This window comes from Argopecten irradians, chromosome 1 (assembly GCF_041381155.1).
Source record: "Argopecten irradians isolate NY chromosome 1, Ai_NY, whole genome shotgun sequence".
Lineage (NCBI taxonomy): Eukaryota > Metazoa > Mollusca > Bivalvia > Pectinida > Pectinidae > Argopecten > Argopecten irradians.
This window is the reverse complement of record NC_091134.1, coordinates 28,698,085-28,715,124: the sequence shown is the minus strand read 5'-3', so window position 1 is coordinate 28,715,124 and position 17,040 is coordinate 28,698,085. Positions and strand designations below refer to the sequence as shown.

The 17,040-nt window shown below is 34.2% G+C and overlaps 1 protein-coding gene and 1 long non-coding RNA gene across 10 annotated transcripts in view; both read left to right on the top strand.

The window, feature by feature from the left end:
• The window catches only part of LOC138323114 (tumor necrosis factor receptor superfamily member 5-like), a 28,639-nt gene extending 21,593 nt beyond the window's left edge, over positions 1-7,046 (top strand). For 8 of the 9 annotated variants that reach the window (XM_069267514.1, XM_069267541.1, XM_069267523.1 and 5 more), the window contains 2 exons: positions 858-959; positions 2,325-7,046. In XM_069267514.1, coding sequence (XP_069123615.1) covers positions 858-959; positions 2,325-2,566 — 344 coding nt within the window. In that variant the 3' untranslated portion in view covers positions 2,567-7,046. The other variant, XM_069267550.1, reaches the window with a different exon arrangement.
• A 3,124-nt stretch (positions 7,047-10,170) lies between these two features.
• LOC138323109 (uncharacterized) lies at positions 10,171-15,496 on the top strand. The gene is made up of 2 exons (XR_011208527.1): positions 10,171-10,608; positions 10,775-15,496. It is a non-coding gene; the product is annotated as an uncharacterized lncRNA (long non-coding RNA).
• Positions 15,497-17,040: the final 1,544 nt, after the last annotated feature.

Below are 17,040 nucleotides of genomic sequence, written 5' to 3'. Positions count from 1 at the left end.
AAATATTTTATTCTATTTCACATTTTGTGGTAAAAAGCAAGTGATATGGGAGAACTCACAGTCATGACCTAATGAAAATGTCTTGCCAGAAATTAACACGATCTTAGGATCAAGATCAACTTTGTGTCTTTTCTACACACATGTCAGCAAGTAACCTGAGCTAATTAAGCTTAATGATACAATGTTCATAATCAAGTGATTGTGGTTTTAAACATCCAGCCCAATTAAAAAAAATTTGTTTGTTATATAATGTTTTAAAAAACGAACTTGTAACATTGTTGAAAATGTAATGTTTTGAAAGAATTTCAACCAGATGTGGTCTAAAATATCTTTATGGGAAGGGGAACAGATTTTGTATTAATGGTGACTCTGTGACCACCCTGGGGCCTGAGGGGCGGGGCCCTATAGGGGAAATAAAAAAAAATTCCTTCAAAACATGATTTGATATAAAGTTCTCATTGTATTTTGAATTTGTATTTTGAACAAATTCGGCCAGAAACATCCAACATCCTTAATGGAAGTGGAACAGATTTTGTATAAATATTTGTTATATTTTGTGGAGATGATTTTCAGATGACCGTTAAGGCCCATGGGCCTCTTGTTCTGACACACTTTTGAGTCTGAAATTTTGTGTTCTAATAGACATCCCCCTCTTTGAAAAATATTACGCTCTGTGGGTGTGTATTGGAATAAATACTGTACATTCATTTGAACAATTTCTTAATGTTACATAAGAAATGATATGTAGGCATGCAAAATATCAATAGTGTAAAGAGGAGATATTATCTCAAGACCTGTAATCACACTGTTATACATGTAACACTTCTGTCTTATGGCTGATCGATGAAATATTTCAGAGCCCAGATCTAAAAAAGTGCCATGGGGTGATGTGTGCCGGTTTCTTTCCCGTGAGCTCTCAGGAACTACAAACTACAAAATGGCTTTACGTTCTATTATAGGTGAGTATTTGTACCTGCTAGCTGGATTAGTAGTGTAGCTACAAGTATAGGTGAGTATTTGTACCTGCTAGCTGGATTAATAGTGTAGCTACAAGTATAGGTGAGGATTTGTACCTGCTAGCTGGATAAGTACTGTAGCTACAAGTATAGGTGAGGATTTGTACCTGCTAGCTGGATTAATAGTGTAGCTACAAGTATAGGTGAGTATTTGTACCTGCTAGCTGGATTAGTATTGTAGCTACAAGTATAGGTGAGTATTTGTACCTGCTAGCTGGATTAATAGTGTAGCTACAAGTATAGGTGAGTATTTGTACATGTACCTGCTAGCTGGATTAATACTGTAGCTAAAACTATAGGTGAGTATTTGTACCTGCTAGCTGGATTAATAGTGTAGCTACAAGTATAGGTGAGTATTTGTACATGTACCTGCTAGCTGGATTAATGCTGTAGCTACAACTATATGTGAGTATTTGTACCTGCTAGCTGGATTAATATTTTATCTACAACTATAGGTGAGTATTTGTACCTGCTAGCTGGATTAATATTGTAGCTACAAGTAAAGGTGAGTATTTGTATCTGCTAACTACATTTTCATTTCTGTAATTCAATTGTATGTTTCATTTACTCACTGTGCCATTCTCTCACTCATTCATACAAGGTTTAAGATAAAACCAAAACAGAAAGAAGACCATAGGAGACGTGTATATAAAATTATACTAGAGGATTTCTAGTAAGTACTAGTAAGTAGACAATGCTTTAATTGTTAGTTAAAGGGGTGGGGGGGATGTTTTTAGTCGTCCTCCACTTTGGCAACAGTTCTAGTTTCCTTATGTATTATACATGTATGTATGCAAGTCAGCAGTCTTGAAGCCTTAGTTATTTGTTATTTTACTTCTGTCAATTTCAATCAAGTTCAAAGTCATTTATAAAATTGAACAAACTTGGTAGCCCTTCATACATGTACCTGCATGCCAAAGGCCCAATAGTAACTCTCTAGGCCCCTTGAGACATTGAATGAAGGTCAAAGTCATTTATTTGAACAAACGTAAAAGCCCTACATATCGAGTAATATCATCTCTTTGGCAGTCCTTTAGGAAAAAAGTTCACTGCTTGATGGAGGGACAGACAACATGTTGATGCCCAGACAGATAGACAACGGACTCTGTGCTATGCCATAAGCTCATTTGCCTTTTGGGCAGGTGAGCTAAAAATTGTTGGATTGGGAATCATTTTGCAATAAGGGTTGACTTTCATATCATCCTGTCATATTTCTAGTTTATGCTTTTGTTTAAATTTAATGTCAGGAGCATTGTATGCTTTGATTGGATAAATTATTATGTAAACCACATTTTGATTGGATTTCAGATAAATCCGACTATAAAGGTGGTGAAGGCCTGATTGTAGAACACAGCAATAACTATCCCCGTGATGTTAAAGAAGTTATATATAATGTGCTCTACGACTGGACTAAAAAGTGCCGCTGTACACTGGATATGGTGATTGATGGCCTGAAGGAAGAGAATCTCAATAGAGTCATCACTGACCTGTTGGAGCATGATTCAGTTAAAAAATATTTAAAGGAGAATGACCACTCTACATCATGTTAAGTTGAAACATTTGATAGTTGATCACGAACTGTTTGTTTTCCAATGGTAATTGAGATTATTAAGAATCTTGTATTTCATCAAAGGATAGAAACAATGACTTGAGATATTCAACTTAACAATGACTGGATATATTTACCTTATGAAATACAGAATATGTTGAAAATCTGTGCCATCATCAAGGTAGGGCAGGAAGAAAATATGAAATAGGTCATAACAAAAGTATTAAAAGAGAATTTGAAGGACGTTTTAATCCAGTTGTAACTAAGATGTACAAAATGAATGCTCAGTAATATTATATGTACATAGTTTGTGTCACTTTACAACCTTACAACTATTGGTCTGGTATATTGTACAGGATTCATACCTAACTTAATCCAAGAAAGGGAATGCCAACTTTTTATTCATCTAGAAATATAATATGTAAAGGATATAAACTGAAAAAATGTCACTATGTGATATATTGAACTGTCTGAGGCATGTCATATAATAGACAGTTTGAGGCTTATATCCTATTTAAAACAAGTCCTGTTTGTGTTATTATTGGAGAGTTCACAGACCCCTTTCCTGTAAATATTGGACAGTAATTGTGCAATCGACCATGAAGTCTATATATTGATACGACAGAGGAAGCTTTTGAATGTGCTAGGGGTGTGTGATATCCTGAGCATGATCATTTATAATTATTTTCATTAGGTAAAAGTCGTCAGATGGTGCGGATGGGTTTCCAGCACAACAGTTATGGAAATTTTCAACATCAAAATGGCAGAATTAAATATGATTGATGTATTGGAAATATGGACTTTACTTATATCAGAAATCAAGTTAAAGAAATAATACAAATCAAAAGTAGATTTTCACTACTGTAGGTATGCAATATGGTGTGCAATATGTGAAAAGGATGAATAGCAATTATATTTATACACCAATCTGCTAAGTAATCACAAGTTCTTCTAGTGCATAAATAATGTGATGAATTAAGAGAAATTATTGCCAAAATTATATTGATCCAATGGATTTGATAATTTAGAATAAATTTAATTTTAATGTATATTAAAAATACTAGCTTTCGACAGGTGTATCCTGGTTATCTCCCCCTGGCGAACGCTTTTGTTGTTCGTCCGCTAGGCATCATGGCCGCTACAGCTCAGCCAGCGTGCTCTGCTCTTTTGTTCATGCCCAGACTTATGTCCATTATTTCTTTATTGAAGTTAAAATATATTTTGTGCTGGAATGTGTCTGTTATTATTAATGAGTAAAGATGATATATGTTTTGAATCTGTCATCATTTTGGATTCTTTACATGTATGCAGAGAATACTTTTATAGCTTACTGTAAATGTACTTATGTTAGTGCAGTCAAATTTAAGTGTAAAAACTGTAAATAATAATATATTAGCATGGATATAAATTAGCACAATTCAGTGCATCATTACCGGAAATACCCTTTTACGAAATTTAGAAATTTAGTGCTGTACATCAATTAGCTGTTCAGGCTTAAAATAAAACTATTGCTAAGATATGTACATTTACAGTATATTGGAGTAAATGGATTTTGAATTTCTATATTTATTATTAATCGTTTATTTAAATACCTTGCCTACTAAAAACCTTCACCTGTTGTCCAATATGTTACCTTTAGCAGTCCATTATTAACCTGTAACTGTCCAATAAGTTTGAACGCATTGGACAGTTACAGGGAAGTCATGGACTGCAAAAGGTAACATGTATTGAACAACGATAGGTGAGGTCTGTGTTGAATATTGTACTAGAAAACAATGGATGGCATATCACTAATATTTGCCCTTAAGTTTGTATCTTCCCGTTCAGAGTTTTACGCCAGACGATCAATCAATCGATCAGTTGCAAAATGTGCCGTAATAAGTAGTGCAAAAATTTAAAATATCAATCTAATTTTTTATCATGCATTTGATAATCAAACTTTTACCAGTCCTGTAAATGATTTATAAATATAGCAGCAAATTTCAGGGAATAATGAAATGTATTTTGTAGAGCATAAGTGACTACACAAGCAACATTTGATATTGTGACGTTTTCATGACATCACAGATTGATGTTTGGCGTGATTGAACTTTCCATAACAATCATATATGGTTGTTGTCATGCAGGACTGTTGGATATCGGTTTTTTTTTCACCTCATGGGTTTTACAAAAGTATTAGTTTTACTGCTTGATTTAGGAGATTTGAAAGATGTTTTCATCGATTATCATGTTAATTGACATGAGAAGGTAAGAGTTGATATTGGTTTTACCGTTATGAATCTACAGTTTGATGTCTTGTCATGTCACAGCCGATTTTACATTTCACAACTGTTTTTTAAGAGATAATGAATAATTCTTTTTCGTAGTTATAAAGCGTATGATATGCTTGTTGAATTCTGTAAATTCTGTAATTGGATTGTTATTGTGGGACAATTTTTTCGCTGTTCAACTTATTGTTTCATAGTAATCATTTTAAGTAAAAAACAGGTTGTTTCAATCAATTCCCATACATAGAGATACATACCATTCATCTAAATCAACCTATCACAATGTAGATAGGTTATATTACATGTAGGTAATAAATGAAATTTATGAAATGGCATTAATGAATGAGAAAACATGGAAGTCATATGATAAATGTAGGTTTGTATCTACAAAAGTGCCTATATCACATTTGGAGTTTGCTTCTTGTTTATCATCAGTACGTGAATCATTATTGCTACAGTACCGTCAGATTTTGGTTTTCGTCCATGGATAAGCCGCACTGGTGTATTAGCCGCACTCCCATTTACGGTATATAGATAAACTATTATGTTTTGATTTCTAAATCGAAAATGGGCATTCAGGTTGTGAAATATACATTAAAGGTAGGTTTCGTGTAACAAAACATTATGAAAATGAAATTCAAATTCACGCGTGGCATGGATGTTATCCTCAGATATTTATTGATACATATTTTGAACACCATAATCATACGGTCAGTTGTACAGCTTTTTGACCAGGAAAACACTGATCTGAAAATAACGCAAAGTCAAGCTTTATATAGGGTAATGACATTGATTTGTGTTCCAAATTGAGGCTGTACATTTGTATTGGGCCAAAAAAATAATATGTCTGTTTAGGGTTACCCGATCAACCTTAAATTTTTACCCCGGACCCTCATTTTTTTTTTATTTTTCTATAAAATGCAAGTCGGGATTTCGATCTCAGACCCTGGTTTTGGCCATTACTTTAGAGTGAAAGACACTAAAAAAAGAAGAAGAAGAAAAATTTGTGACCTACCGTCCCTATTTTTTTTTGTCAATGTAACCACTATATTTTTTTGGCCTTAGTAAACTCAAGTGTGCATGCACAGACAGTCATGATGTGATAATTCTGTGATAAACCGCAAAATGCTAATATGATAGCGGTCATGAAAAGCAAGGGGTACATTTAATAAATCTGTAGAGTAGATCAAAGATAAAACATGTCATCATTTAATTAATGCAAGTAGGCTATACCATTGGATTAAAATAATGCACGTCGTAATGAGGCCATGTCGCATCAACTTACCACACGTCCAGCAGAATCCTGGCAGTAGCCTGCCTTTCTGGTACCTTATTATTTAGTCTCAAACTGATATTGTCGGGTGTTGTCGACTCTATTCTAATTTCTCCCCTCTTATATTATGATTTCAATAAGCTATTTTCTGCTTACATGTCGTGTGAACAATGCGTCTGCCCCGACTCATGAAAAAAACAGACAAGTTCTTAAATGTTGTATTAAATAAGTATTTATCTAATCTCTTATGCATAGACGTAAATTTTAAATTAGTTATGAACTCTTTAACTGTTGTATTGGATTAAAAAAAAATTAATAATTACACAATGTATGATGGATGGAACTTACAGCATTATAAAATTTGTAATTTTTTACTGTTGGTTGTTTTCTTGTGTTTATTGTTTATTTTCATAACAATATGAAACAAATTTAATATGTGATAAGGGGGAGAAAAGATTGTTTTTGTTTCCTAGAATATTTTCTAGTTTTTGGTTTGTATATAACAGTTAATATTAATATCACTAACACAGCTTATTCAATATAGCAGCGGCAAATGTTCAGATCATAAAAGGTTTTTCTTCAAAGTAAGATATATAATTATTTTTGTGATGCAGAATTATGTGATATAATTGTGTAATAAGAATGCCTCTTGTTAAGTAATTTGCTTTGCGATTATGTGTGATAACTAAGTTAACTGAATTGTCACTTTAAGGTTGTATTCACACACAGTTACTTTCTGCATAGCAGATAACTTGTGGTACAAATACAGCCTTAAATAATTACTGATTTCAGGAGAACTAACTGCTCTGGTCAGTTGAGGATACGATTTCACAATATAAAATTAAATTGTATATCATGTATAATTTTACCAGTGCTTTTATTATAAAATATTGTTGTTTGCTCATTGTTTTCATTACCATTAAAATATTTGATTCAAAATACATATACATCATATTGTTTTTTAGCCCTTCATCATCAGATGGTGGGCTATTCAAATCGCTTTTCGTCCGTGGTCCGTCCTTTCATCCGTTAACAATTGTTATTATCACTATTTCTGAAAACCTGCTGAAGGGATCATTCTTAAATTTCAAATGTAGGCTCCCCTAGGGCCCTTGTTATGCATATTGCATTTTTGGACAAATTGGTCAACAAGATGGCCGCCAGACAGCCTCTTGGATTTTGATAGTTAAATGTTGTTATCTATATTTCTCAGTACTGAAGGGATCTTTCTCATATTTCATATGTAGGTTCCCCTAGGACCCTTTTTAGCATATTGCATTTTGGTACCAATCTGTCAACAAAATGGCCGCCAGGCAACCATCTTGGATTTTGATAGTTATTTGTTATCACTATTTCTCATAAAGTACTGAAGAAATTTGTCATAAAATTTCATCTTCATGCTCCCCTAGGAACTTAGTTGTGCATAATGCGTTTTGGGAGCGATCGGTCCACAAGATGTCTGCCAGGCAGCCATCTTGTATTTTGAATGGTAAAGTTTGTTATCACTATTTCTCAGAAAGTAATGAAGGTATATATTTCTCAAATTTAATTTGAGGCTTCCCCTAGGACCCTTTTTAGCATATTGCATTTTGGTACCAATCTGTCAACAAAATGGCCGCCAGGCAACCATCTTGGATTTTGATAGTTATTTGTTATCACTATTTCTCATAAAGTACTGAAGAAATTTGTCAAAAAATTTCATCGTCATGCTTCCCTAGGAACTTAGTTGTGCATAATGCGTTTTGGGAGCGATCGGTCCACAAGATGTCTGCCAGGCAGACATCTTGTATTTTGAATGGTAAAAATTGTTATCACTATTTCTCAGAAAGTACTGAAGGGATAATTCCCAAATTTCATATTTAGGTTCTCCTAGGGCCCTAGCTGTGCATAATTTATTTTGGGACCGATCGCTCAACAGGATGGCCCCTAGGCAGCCATTTTGGATTTTGAAAGTTTAAGTTTGTAATCGCTATTTCGCAGAAAGTCATGAATGGACCATTGTCAAATTTCATATGTAGGCTCCCTAAGGTCCCTAGTTATGCATATTGCATTTTTGGACAAATCGGTCAACAAGATGGCCGACCAGTTCATCAATTTGTCCGTTAACAAGTCATGTCATCGCTATTTCTAAGAAAGTACTGCATTTCATTTTGAGAGCGATCGCTCAAGAAGATGGCCACCACTCAGCCATCATGGATTTTGATAGTTAAAGTTTGTTATCGCTATTTAGCACAAATTACTGAATGGATCATTGTCAAATTTCATATGGAGGTTCCCCTAAGACCCTAGTTGTGCATATTGCGATTTGGGACCAAATCGGTCAACAAGACAGCCGCTAGGCAGCCATCGTGGATTTTAATAGTTAAAATTTGTTATCACTATTTCCCAGAAAGAACTGAATTGATAGTTCTCAAATTTCATAGGTACATGTAAGTTCCCCTAGGACCCTTTTTGTGCATATTGTATTTTGAGACCAATCGCTCAACAAGATAGCCGCCTGGCAGCCATCTTGAATTTTGATAGTTAAAGATGCTCCACCGCCGACAAATGGTATTTTTCCACTATCTAAAACAGGAGCAGACGATTAGGATTTTTCTTCAGTTACAAAAGTTACTTACCTTACACAATTACCAACACTGAAAAGTTTGAGCTTCTAATTTTAATTCAAGTCAAAAGTATGAAAAAAATTAAATGCATCCCAAAAAAGGCACTATATGGAATGAAGTACTGATTGCGCATGCACAAACAGAGGAAATAAATTACTTTATATCATTTTCTGTGTTAATTGGACATATATATATATACACGATTGAACACCAATTATTGTTCAAATGATGAATATCATTTATGCTCTGTCAGCGGTGGAGCATCTTTAAAGTTTGTTATTGCCATTTCTCAGAAAGTAATGAAGGGATAATTCTCAAATTCATATGTCGGTTCCCCTTATTGTGCATATTGCATTTTGAGACCAATCGGTCAACAAGATGGCCGCCAGGCAGCCTTCTTGGATTTTGATAATTAAAGTTTGTTATCACTATTTCTCAGTACTGAAGGGATCTTTCTCATATTTCATATGTAGGTTCTCCTAGGGTCCTAGTTATGCATATTTGATTTTGGGACAAATCCGTCAACAAGATGGCCGCCAGGCAGCCATCTTGGATTTTGATAGTTATTTGTTATCGCTATTTCTCATAAAGTACTGAAGGAATTTGTCGAAAAATTTCATCTTCATGCTCCCCTATAGGAACTTAGTTGTGCATAATGCCTTTTGGGAGCGATCGGTCCACAAGATGTCTGCCAGGCAGCCATCTTGTATTTTGAATGGTAAAGTTTGTTATCACTATTTCTCAGAAAGTAATGAAGGTATATATTTCTCAAATTTAATTTGAGGCTTCCCCTAGGACCCTTTTTAGCATATTGCATTTTTGGACAAATTGGTCAACAAGATGGCCGCCAGACAGCCTCTTGGATTTTGATAGTTATTTGTTATCACTATTTCTCATAAAGTACTGAAGAAATTTGTCAAAAAATTTCATCGTCATGCTTCCCTAGGAACTTTGTTGTGCATAATGCGTTTTGGGAGCGATCGGTCCACAAGATGTCTGCCAGGCAGCCATCTTGTATTTTGAATGGTAAAGTTTGTTATCACTATTTCTCAGAAAGTACTGAAGGGATAATTCCCAAATTTCATATTTAGGTTCTCCTAGGGCCCTAGCTGTGCATAATTTATTTTGGGACCGATCGCTCAACAGGATGGCCCCTAGGCAGCCATCTTGGATTTTGAAAGTTTAAGTTTGTAATCGCTATTTCGCAGAAAGTCATGAATGGACCATTGTCAAATTTCATAAATAGGCTTCCTAAGGTCCCTAGTTATGCATATTGCATTTTTGGACAAATCGGTCAACAAGATGGCCGACCAGTTCATCAATTTGTCCGTTAACAAGTCATGTCATCGCTATTTCTAAGAAAGTACTGCATTTCATTTTGAGAGCGATCGCTCAAGAAGATGGCCACCAGGCAGCCATCATGGATTTTGATAGTTAAAGTTTGTTATCGCTATTTAATTGTTAGTTAAAGGGGTGGGGGGGATGTTTTTAGTCGTCCTCCACTTTGGCGACAGTTCTAGTTTCCTTATGTATTATACATGTATGTATGCAAGTCAGCAGTCTTGAAGCCTTAGTTATTTGTTATTTTACTTCTGTCAATTTCAATCAAGTTCAAAGTCATTTATAAAATTGAACAAACTTGGTAGCCCTTCATACATGTACCTGCATGCCAAAGGCCCAATAGTAACTCTCTAGGCCCCTTGAGACATTGAATGAAGGTCAAAGTCATTTATTTGAACAAACGTAAAAGCCCTACATATCGAGTAATATCATCTCTTTGGCAGTCCTTTAGGAAAAAAGTTCACTGCTTGATGGAGGGACAGACAACATGTTGATGCCCAGACAGATAGACAACGGACTCTGTGCTATGCCATAAGCTCATTTGCCTTTTGGGCAGGTGAGCTAAAAATTGTTGGATTGGGAATCATTTTGCAATAAGGGTTGACTTTCATATCATCCTGTCATATTTCTAGTTTATGCTTTTGTTTAAATTTAATGTCAGGAGCATTGTATGCTTTGATTGGATAAATTATTATGTAAACCACATTTTGATTGGATTTCAGATAAATCCGACTATAAAGGTGGTGAAGGCCTGATTGTAGAACACAGCAATAACTATCCCCGTGATGTTAAAGAAGTTATATATAATGTGCTCTACGACTGGACTAAAAAGTGCCGCTGTACACTGGATATGGTGATTGATGGCCTGAAGGAAGAGAATCTCAATAGAGTCATCACTGACCTGTTGGAGCATGATTCAGTTAAAAAATATTTAAAGGAGAATGACCACTCTACATCATGTTAAGTTGAAACATTTGATAGTTGATCACGAACTGTTTGTTTTCCAATGGTAATTGAGATTATTAAGAATCTTGTATTTCATCAAAGGATAGAAACAATGACTTGAGATATTCAACTTAACAATGACTGGATATATTTACCTTATGAAATACAGAATATGTTGAAAATCTGTGCCATCATCAAGGTAGGGCAGGAAGAAAATATGAAATAGGTCATAACAAAAGTATTAAAAGAGAATTTGAAGGACGTTTTAATCCAGTTGTAACTAAGATGTACAAAATGAATGCTCAGTAATATTATATGTACATAGTTTGTGTCACTTTACAACCTTACAACTATTGGTCTGGTATATTGTACAGGATTCATACCTAACTTAATCCAAGAAAGGGAATGCCAACTTTTTATTCATCTAGAAATATAATATGTAAAGGATATAAACTGAAAAAATGTCACTATGTGATATATTGAACTGTCTGAGGCATGTCATATAATAGACAGTTTGAGGCTTATATCCTATTTAAAACAAGTCCTGTTTGTGTTATTATTGGAGAGTTCACAGACCCCTTTCCTGTAAATATTGGACAGTAATTGTGCAATCGACCATGAAGTCTATATATTGATACGACAGAGGAAGCTTTTGAATGTGCTAGGGGTGTGTGATATCCTGAGCATGATCATTTATAATTATTTTCATTAGGTAAAAGTCGTCAGATGGTGCGGATGGGTTTCCAGCACAGCAGTTATGGAAATTTTCAACATCAAAATGGCAGAATTAAATATGATTGATGTATTGGAAATATGGACTTTACTTATATCAGAAATCAAGTTAAAGAAATAATACAAATCAAAAGTAGATTTTCACTACTGTAGGTATGCAATATGGTGTGCAATATGTGAAAAGGATTAATAGCAATTATATTTATACACCAATCTGCTAAGTAATCACAAGTTCTTCTAGTGCATAAATAATGTGATGAATTAAGAGAAATTATTGCCAAAATTATATTGATCCAATGGATTTGATAATTTAGAATAAATTTAATTTTAATGTATATTAAAAATACTAGCTTTCGACAGGTGTATCCTGGTTATCTCCCCCTGGCGAACGCTTTTGTTGTTCGTCCGCTAGGCATCATGGCCGCTACAGCTCAGCCAGCGTGCTCTGCTCTTTTGTTCATGCCCAGACTTATGTCCATTATTTCTTTATTGAAGTTAAAATATATTTTGTGCTGGAATGTGTCTGTTATTATTAATGAGTAAAGATGATATATGTTTTGAATCTGTCATCATTTTGGATTCTTTACATGTATGCAGAGAATACTTTTATAGCTTACTGTAAATGTACTTATGTTAGTGCAGTCAAATTTAAGTGTAAAAACTGTAAATAATAATATATTAGCATGGATATAAATTAGCACAATTCAGTGCATCATTACCGGAAATACCCTTTTACGAAATTTAGAAATTTAGTGCTGTACATCAATTAGCTGTTCAGGCTTAAAATAAAACTATTGCTAAGATATGTACATTTACAGTATATTGGAGTAAATGGATTTTGAATTTCTATATTTATTATTAATCGTTTATTTAAATACCTTGCCTACTAAAAACCTTCACCTGTTGTCCAATATGTTACCTTTAGCAGTCCATTATTAACCTGTAACTGTCCAATAAGTTTGAACGCATTGGACAGTTACAGGGAAGTCATGGACTGCAAAAGGTAACATGTATTGAACAACGATAGGTGAGGTCTGTGTTGAATATTGTACTAGAAAACAATGGATGGCATATCACTAATATTTGCCCTTAAGTTTGTATCTTCCCGTTCAGAGTTTTACGCCAGACGATCAATCAATCGATCAGTTGCAAAATGTGCCGTAATAAGTAGTGCAAAAATTTAAAATATCAATCTAATTTTTTATCATGCATTTGATAATCAAACTTTTACCAGTCCTGTAAATGATTTATAAATATAGCAGCAAATTTCAGGGAATAATGAAATGTATTTTGTAGAGCATAAGTGACTACACAAGCAACATTTGATATTGTGACGTTTTCATGACATCACAGATTGATGTTTGGCGTGATTGAACTTTCCATAACAATCATATATGGTTGTTGTCATGCAGGACTGTTGGATATCGGTTTTTTTTTCACCTCATGGGTTTTACAAAAGTATTAGTTTTACTGCTTGATTTAGGAGATTTGAAAGATGTTTTCATCGATTATCATGTTAATTGACATGAGAAGGTAAGAGTTGATATTGGTTTTACCGTTATGAATCTACAGTTTGATGTCTTGTCATGTCACAGCCGATTTTACATTTCACAACTGTTTTTTAAGAGATAATGAATAATTCTTTTTCGTAGTTATAAAGCGTATGATATGCTTGTTGAATTCTGTAAATTCTGTAATTGGATTGTTATTGTGGGACAATTTTTTCGCTGTTCAACTTATTGTTTCATAGTAATCATTTTAAGTAAAAAACAGGTTGTTTCAATCAATTCCCATACATAGAGATACATACCATTCATCTAAATCAACCTATCACAATGTAGATAGGTTATATTACATGTAGGTAATAAATGAAATTTATGAAATGGCATTAATGAATGAGAAAACATGGAAGTCATATGATAAATGTAGGTTTGTATCTACAAAAGTGCCTATATCACATTTGGAGTTTGCTTCTTGTTTATCATCAGTACGTGAATCATTATTGCTACAGTACCGTCAGATTTTGGTTTTCGTCCATGGATAAGCCGCACTGGTGTATTAGCCGCACTCCCATTTACGGTATATAGATAAACTATTATGTTTTGATTTCTAAATCGAAAATGGGCATTCAGGTTGTGAAATATACATTAAAGGTAGGTTTCGTGTAACAAAACATTATGAAAATGAAATTCAAATTCACGCGTGGCATGGATGTTATCCTCAGATATTTATTGATACATATTTTGAACACCATAATCATACGGTCAGTTGTACAGCTTTTTGACCAGGAAAACACTGATCTGAAAATAACGCAAAGTCAAGCTTTATATAGGGTAATGACATTGATTTGTGTTCCAAATTGAGGCTGTACATTTGTATTGGGCCAAAAAAATAATATGTCTGTTTAGGGTTACCCGATCAACCTTAAATTTTTACCCCGGACCCTCATTTTTTTTTTATTTTTCTATAAAATGCAAGTCGGGATTTCGATCTCAGACCCTGGTTTTGGCCATTACTTTAGAGTGAAAGACACTAAAAAAAGAAGAAGAAGAAAAATTTGTGACCTACCGTCCCTATTTTTTTTTGTCAATGTAACCACTATATTTTTTTGGCCTTAGTAAACTCAAGTGTGCATGCACAGACAGTCATGATGTGATAATTCTGTGATAAACCGCAAAATGCTAATATGATAGCGGTCATGAAAAGCAAGGGGTACATTTAATAAATCTGTAGAGTAGATCAAAGATAAAACATGTCATCATTTAATTAATGCAAGTAGGCTATACCATTGGATTAAAATAATGCACGTCGTAATGAGGCCATGTCGCATCAACTTACCACACGTCCAGCAGAATCCTGGCAGTAGCCTGCCTTTCTGGTACCTTATTATTTAGTCTCAAACTGATATTGTCGGGTGTTGTCGACTCTATTCTAATTTCTCCCCTCTTATATTATGATTTCAATAAGCTATTTTCTGCTTACATGTCGTGTGAACAATGCGTCTGCCCCGACTCATGAAAAAAACAGACAAGTTCTTAAATGTTGTATTAAATAAGTATTTATCTAATCTCTTATGCATAGACGTAAATTTTAAATTAGTTATGAACTCTTTAACTGTTGTATTGGATTAAAAAAAAATTAATAATTACACAATGTATGATGGATGGAACTTACAGCATTATAAAATTTGTAATTTTTTACTGTTGGTTGTTTTCTTGTGTTTATTGTTTATTTTCATAACAATATGAAACAAATTTAATATGTGATAAGGGGGAGAAAAGATTGTTTTTGTTTCCTAGAATATTTTCTAGTTTTTGGTTTGTATATAACAGTTAATATTAATATCACTAACACAGCTTATTCAATATAGCAGCGGCAAATGTTCAGATCATAAAAGGTTTTTCTTCAAAGTAAGATATATAATTATTTTTGTGATGCAGAATTATGTGATATAATTGTGTAATAAGAATGCCTCTTGTTAAGTAATTTGCTTTGCGATTATGTGTGATAACTAAGTTAACTGAATTGTCACTTTAAGGTTGTATTCACACACAGTTACTTTCTGCATAGCAGATAACTTGTGGTACAAATACAGCCTTAAATAATTACTGATTTCAGGAGAACTAACTGCTCTGGTCAGTTGAGGATACGATTTCACAATATAAAATTAAATTGTATATCATGTATAATTTTACCAGTGCTTTTATTATAAAATATTGTTGTTTGCTCATTGTTTTCATTACCATTAAAATATTTGATTCAAAATACATATACATCATATTGTTTTTTAGCCCTTCATCATCAGATGGTGGGCTATTCAAATCGCTTTTCGTCCGTGGTCCGTCCTTTCATCCGTTAACAATTGTTATTATCACTATTTCTGAAAACCTGCTGAAGGGATCATTCTTAAATTTCAAATGTAGGCTCCCCTAGGGCCCTTGTTATGCATATTGCATTTTTGGACAAATTGGTCAACAAGATGGCCGCCAGACAGCCTCTTGGATTTTGATAGTTAAATGTTGTTATCTATATTTCTCAGTACTGAAGGGATCTTTCTCATATTTCATATGTAGGTTCCCCTAGGACCCTTTTTAGCATATTGCATTTTGGTACCAATCTGTCAACAAAATGGCCGCCAGGCAACCATCTTGGATTTTGATAGTTATTTGTTATCACTATTTCTCATAAAGTACTGAAGAAATTTGTCATAAAATTTCATCTTCATGCTCCCCTAGGAACTTAGTTGTGCATAATGCGTTTTGGGAGCGATCGGTCCACAAGATGTCTGCCAGGCAGCCATCTTGTATTTTGAATGGTAAAGTTTGTTATCACTATTTCTCAGAAAGTAATGAAGGTATATATTTCTCAAATTTAATTTGAGGCTTCCCCTAGGACCCTTTTTAGCATATTGCATTTTGGTACCAATCTGTCAACAAAATGGCCGCCAGGCAACCATCTTGGATTTTGATAGTTATTTGTTATCACTATTTCTCATAAAGTACTGAAGAAATTTGTCAAAAAATTTCATCGTCATGCTTCCCTAGGAACTTAGTTGTGCATAATGCGTTTTGGGAGCGATCGGTCCACAAGATGTCTGCCAGGCAGACATCTTGTATTTTGAATGGTAAAAATTGTTATCACTATTTCTCAGAAAGTACTGAAGGGATAATTCCCAAATTTCATATTTAGGTTCTCCTAGGGCCCTAGCTGTGCATAATTTATTTTGGGACCGATCGCTCAACAGGATGGCCCCTAGGCAGCCATTTTGGATTTTGAAAGTTTAAGTTTGTAATCGCTATTTCGCAGAAAGTCATGAATGGACCATTGTCAAATTTCATATGTAGGCTCCCTAAGGTCCCTAGTTATGCATATTGCATTTTTGGACAAATCGGTCAACAAGATGGCCGACCAGTTCATCAATTTGTCCGTTAACAAGTCATGTCATCGCTATTTCTAAGAAAGTACTGCATTTCATTTTGAGAGCGATCGCTCAAGAAGATGGCCACCACTCAGCCATCATGGATTTTGATAGTTAAAGTTTGTTATCGCTATTTAGCACAAATTACTGAATGGATCATTGTCAAATTTCATATGGAGGTTCCCCTAAGACCCTAGTTGTGCATATTGCGATTTGGGACCAAATCGGTCAACAAGACAGCCGCTAGGCAGCCATCGTGGATTTTAATAGTTAAAATTTGTTATCACTATTTCCCAGAAAGAACTGAATTGATAGTTCTCAAATTTCATAGGTACATGTAAGTTCCCCTAGGACCCTTTTTGTGCATATTGTATTTTGAGACCAATCGCTCAA